The sequence below is a fragment of the Sinocyclocheilus grahami genome, unplaced genomic scaffold (assembly GCF_001515645.1).
Source record: "Sinocyclocheilus grahami isolate Dianchi unplaced genomic scaffold, SAMN03320097.WGS_v1.1 scaffold61.1, whole genome shotgun sequence".
NCBI classification, from domain to species: Eukaryota; Metazoa; Chordata; class Actinopteri; order Cypriniformes; family Cyprinidae; genus Sinocyclocheilus; species Sinocyclocheilus grahami.
In genome coordinates, this window is record NW_015505240.1 from 3,193,848 (window position 1) to 3,198,555 (window position 4,708).

Below are 4,708 nucleotides of genomic sequence, written 5' to 3' on the forward strand. Positions count from 1 at the left end.
TATATATATATATATATATATATATATTTTTTTTAAATTCCAACACAAATAAAATGCACATCTAAAAATGCAAATATTTTTCTTTTAGGTTTGTCTGTAGTAATCGTACGGTATGGTTTACGGTACGGTTTAGATTAGGCCAAGTAAATGTGTGTAAAAAAATAAATAACTAAAAAACGGAAATAAATTGATAGACAGACGACAAAGGTCAAGAACAAATTCTACCATTCCTATTGGAAAAACAGACGATTTATTGACTCTTTGTCCTAGATGTTCTTAACACAGGTTGCATCCAGAATCTACCACAATCAACATGTTTATGTATAATCATCGTCTTATATGACTTTACAGATTTTACAATGGGCTTTAGCTCATTTGTGTGTCAGGTCACCATACAAACACATTCAGCACACACAATGGACACACACACTCATACACACACATACACAAGGCTGCCCATGAAATGTCTGACAGGTTCGTCTAACGGATCTTATAATCAGAGCGTTTACAAGCTTCACCTGTTGTACATCCTTAATAGCTTTGGTGAAAATCACACAACACCTTGTACACACTGTTTCGTGAACGCAGCACGGTTTTCAGTCGGCAGGGCAAAACTGACATTGAAAACAGGGCTTATAAAATCTGTGACCGAATACACAACATAAAAGCGGGTTCAAAAATTGCATTGGTGTTTAAATTTGAACTAAATAATAACAACAACAACAGAGCCTTATTTGGACATTTAGCAAAAACCAAACTGAACATTCGTTCAAAGCAAAATGTCTCTCAGCTCAACAAGCCATTATAATGTGAAACGTACAATTCAGTCCTCTTAAATAATATTGTACATATTAAATTAAGGATGTTATACATTCTTAACAAACAATAAGAACTGCAACATCAAGCATTAAATATAAGATTCAACGATGCAATGCGATTAGAAATGTCTTTGAATGTAATTACAAATATTCATCTTAATTCACTGCCATAAGTGGTCAATACAGTCTGGTTTAATAAATATGTGTTAAATAATTGATCATTTTAAGATTAAATTATGAATGTCATTTTCAAATATTTAAATATATCTATTTTTATATGGATTTCCTTAGTTAAACTTAAGGTTGAGGATAAAGTTTAATACCTGATCTATGAGCAGCCCTCACAAATAAGCGCATGACCATTTTATGATCATCTTTCCATGTCTCATGTCAACATCCACTTAAAAATATTACAAACCTCAGCAATTTACTATATAATAATTCCAAGGGACAATTTTACAGCAGGTTTTGAAAATAAATTGTAAATGTAAAATAAATAGTTTTCGAGTTGGTCCTTCAAAATCTGAATAATAATGGCTCTTAAACACATTTGAGTTAAACTGATAACGCCATAGTCTATGTAATGTGTTAGATAATAATTTTTTCGATTAGTTATTATAAGAATAATTCCTTTGTAAATGGTTTTTAGTTTTAACAAAAAGGGTTGAACAATGTTAAATACATTTTTATAAATGAAAAAGTCATTTTGTAGCCTGAAAACAAACCAAAACAGGAAAGGAGCAAAGCACTGAACTAAAGTCAACTGGAACGTATTTCTCTCCTAAACGCTAATCAAACAATCCTGATCACAGATCAATTATCAATAGTGTGTTCCACAATATTCTACCTTTATACGCAGCCAGCGGCTGAGACACTTTGGACACTTGGCACAGGAGAAGCCGCACTTGATAACGATAACAATGGAAATATTCGTTACAAACTAAACCTTTAAATGGCAAAAAGGAAACAGAACTAATAGTCAGCGCACAATCTGTTTGCGTTTTCTGAATCCTTGGTTGACACCACACAAAAAGCTTTACTCTGGAATGTATAAGACATTTCCAAATCAATCTTTTTGGTCAATAAATCAAAGTTATATAAAACAATAAAGGGGCGTATTTAAAGAAAAATACTCTTGCATAAGACTTGCATACGAAAACAAACAAACAACAACAACAACAAAAATGACAGAAGCAAAACGAATTGCAAGTCTGTCACTGATTTCCCATAATGCAAGCAAAGTACCTCGAGAAAAAGCGGCCTACACAAATGAACGAAACGAGTCTTTGTAGATCACTGAAAGGAAGAGAAACATAGAAAAGGCATGCATGTCGAACGCACATCCACAATGTTCTCAGGAAGTCGCTCCAAAACTCAACAAAGCAGTCCGAGCCGAACCAACATCAAAGAGGACGCAGTTAAAGCATCACGCCAGAAAAAAACCCGCCGTTCCGCCGCTTAGCACCCCCTGGAGTCCAACGGGAGATCAAAACTAGGCTAAGATAACATCTGCTATATGTACTGTAGTCAAGGTGAATGTATGGACATGTGTTCCTGCTTCATGAGGACGTCGGAGAGGATATTAAAGCGCCTGGTTGTCATGATTACCACCACCACAACCACAACGACGTAGTCTCAAGCCATCCTTGTTGTCGGAGCGAATGAAAGGGCGCTCAGTGGGTGGATGGCCCGTTGCTCTGCGAGGTTTGGCTGGAGATCTCCATGAAGGCCGAACGCATGACGCTGAACGATTGCTCGGAGAGCGGCGTCACATCATCTGCCGTCAGTCCCTTTGTCTCGATCTTTGGAAGAATTTTCAGAGTGATGGTTCCTGTTTGAAGAAATGCAGAAATGTTTATTATATCTATAATCGTCATCATCATCCTCATCAACAACATGCTCTAGTTTCTATGGAAGTTTGTTTCCACCACAGGATAATAAACAAATACATATATGGCGACTTTTTATCTAGGGCTGGGCGACATAGCAAAAAAATTTATCAACGATATAATGTTTCATATCGTTCGGTATCGATAATTATTGACATTTTTTATACTTTTTCAAAACAAAAAGCAATAGAATATTTTTTTTTTACATTTAACCACTGTATTTATAATTAACAATTTATTGAGACAACCAACAAATATTTTTTGTTTGAACAATCAAACACAATAAAAATTGAACAAATATTTCATTTCTAATGTTTTATATGCAGATTAAATAGGCCTTTATTGTATAGGTCTAATTGTCTCCCGAGGCCACAGGAGGGCGCAATGAGAAAAATAATGCAGCGCATTTAAATTGTCAAGGCAAGGAAGTAACTCTATAAAAACGTGCATTATGTCTAAATTAACTCATAAAAATCTAATAATTTCGTAAATTGCATAAACAATTATGAACAAAACAGCATCATGTATTTATGCATTGCTTAATCTAAAGAGACGACGTGCCATTCACACAGACTGCATTAAAAAACATATGAGACACAGTGAAAAGGAATAAACCTGCACAAATTCGTGACGTGTTTTCTAAACGTGTTTTAACTTTGCATGGCTTTCTATACATATCTTGCATGAGACGTGAGTGCAGCAGTCATATTTGTCCGTCTAAAAAATGCGCTGAATATGCGTTCTGTGTGAATGGCTTGGTTTCGGTTTTAACCTAATCAAGATCTTCTCTGCATTGAGCTTCTATATTTCTCTAATATTTTGAACGAATAATGCAGCAGCGGCGCGTCTCGTGGGCTAGACTAACAAAACATTCAAATGCAACAACGTCACTTACATCATTATCACCGCATCTAGCGCGCCACTGATGACGCTCCCTGATGCACACCTAACATTCAAAATGCAAATGTTTATTTTAAATTCGACTAATATTAATTATTTGTTCACAGTCTTCTCATCACAGACAGGCACAGCACTCATTTCAGCATGTGTTCGTGTGTGCTGTCTGCGTCACTCATAGTACGTGCCTATATCGTGTGCTATATCGAACAATTTTTCTATCGATATCGAAGAGGGTGTATCGTCGATAAATATCGATACCGTTTTATCGCTCAGGCCTATTTTTATCTCACAATTCTGACACATAAACATAAATAAACTTATTTCATCGGAGTTGCGACTTTATGCAAAATGATGTCTCTGCCTCGGAATAAAGACTAAAAAAGGTCATTTTAAATATTTATCTCGCAATTCTGACTTTTTTCTTGCAACTGCAAGTTTATATCTCACAATTCAGACTTTTCCTCTCTCAACATCAAGTTTACATCTTACTTTTTTTTTCTGCCACAGAATAATAAACAAAAAAGTAGGGATGCACCGATACCACTTTTTCCAGTACTCGCCCGATACCGATACTTTTATTTTTTTGTATTTGCCGATACCAGGTACCGATATTTTTATTGCATTTGTAAAATTAGTAAATATTGGGTACAGAAACAAAAAGAGTATGTATAATGTTAGTTGGTTAACTTCATTAATCAAATAGATAGTCAAACCAAAATTTATTCAGACACCTTCAACTTTTCTCACATTATCACAGTTTATTCGCTATAGTTTAGAAAATGGTAATAAAATATGACAAGAACTCAGAGTTAAACTGTGTCAGAACAAATTCAGCTTGATAATGCTAGATAACTTTGATAGAAAGGTATGTAATGGATTACAATCAACCAAAAATTATTCAGACAAGCTGTTAGTATGACAGTATTTACACAACTATCAATACTTAGTCGGGCAACCCTTAGCCTCAATGACAGCCTGTAGTCTCCTGGGTATGCGGTCACCCGGCTTCATGCACACCTGAACTTCATTTTTTTCCCCAGACTGAATAATTTTTGGTCCCAAATTTGTATCAGTTTTACTGGTAGTCCACTGTATGAAGAA

At 35.2% G+C, this 4,708-nt stretch overlaps 1 protein-coding gene across 1 annotated transcript in view; it reads right to left on the reverse strand.

Moving 5' to 3' along the window:
• Positions 1–227: 227 nt before the first annotated feature.
• Positions 228–4,708, reverse strand: part of agpat2 (1-acylglycerol-3-phosphate O-acyltransferase 2 (lysophosphatidic acid acyltransferase, beta)) — a 29,699-nt gene continuing 25,218 nt past the window's right edge. The window contains exon 6 of the mRNA XM_016271282.1: positions 228–2,649. Within this exon, the coding sequence (XP_016126768.1) occupies positions 2,492–2,649 (158 nt within the window). The 3' untranslated portion in view covers positions 228–2,491. The remainder of the gene's footprint in view (positions 2,650–4,708) is intronic.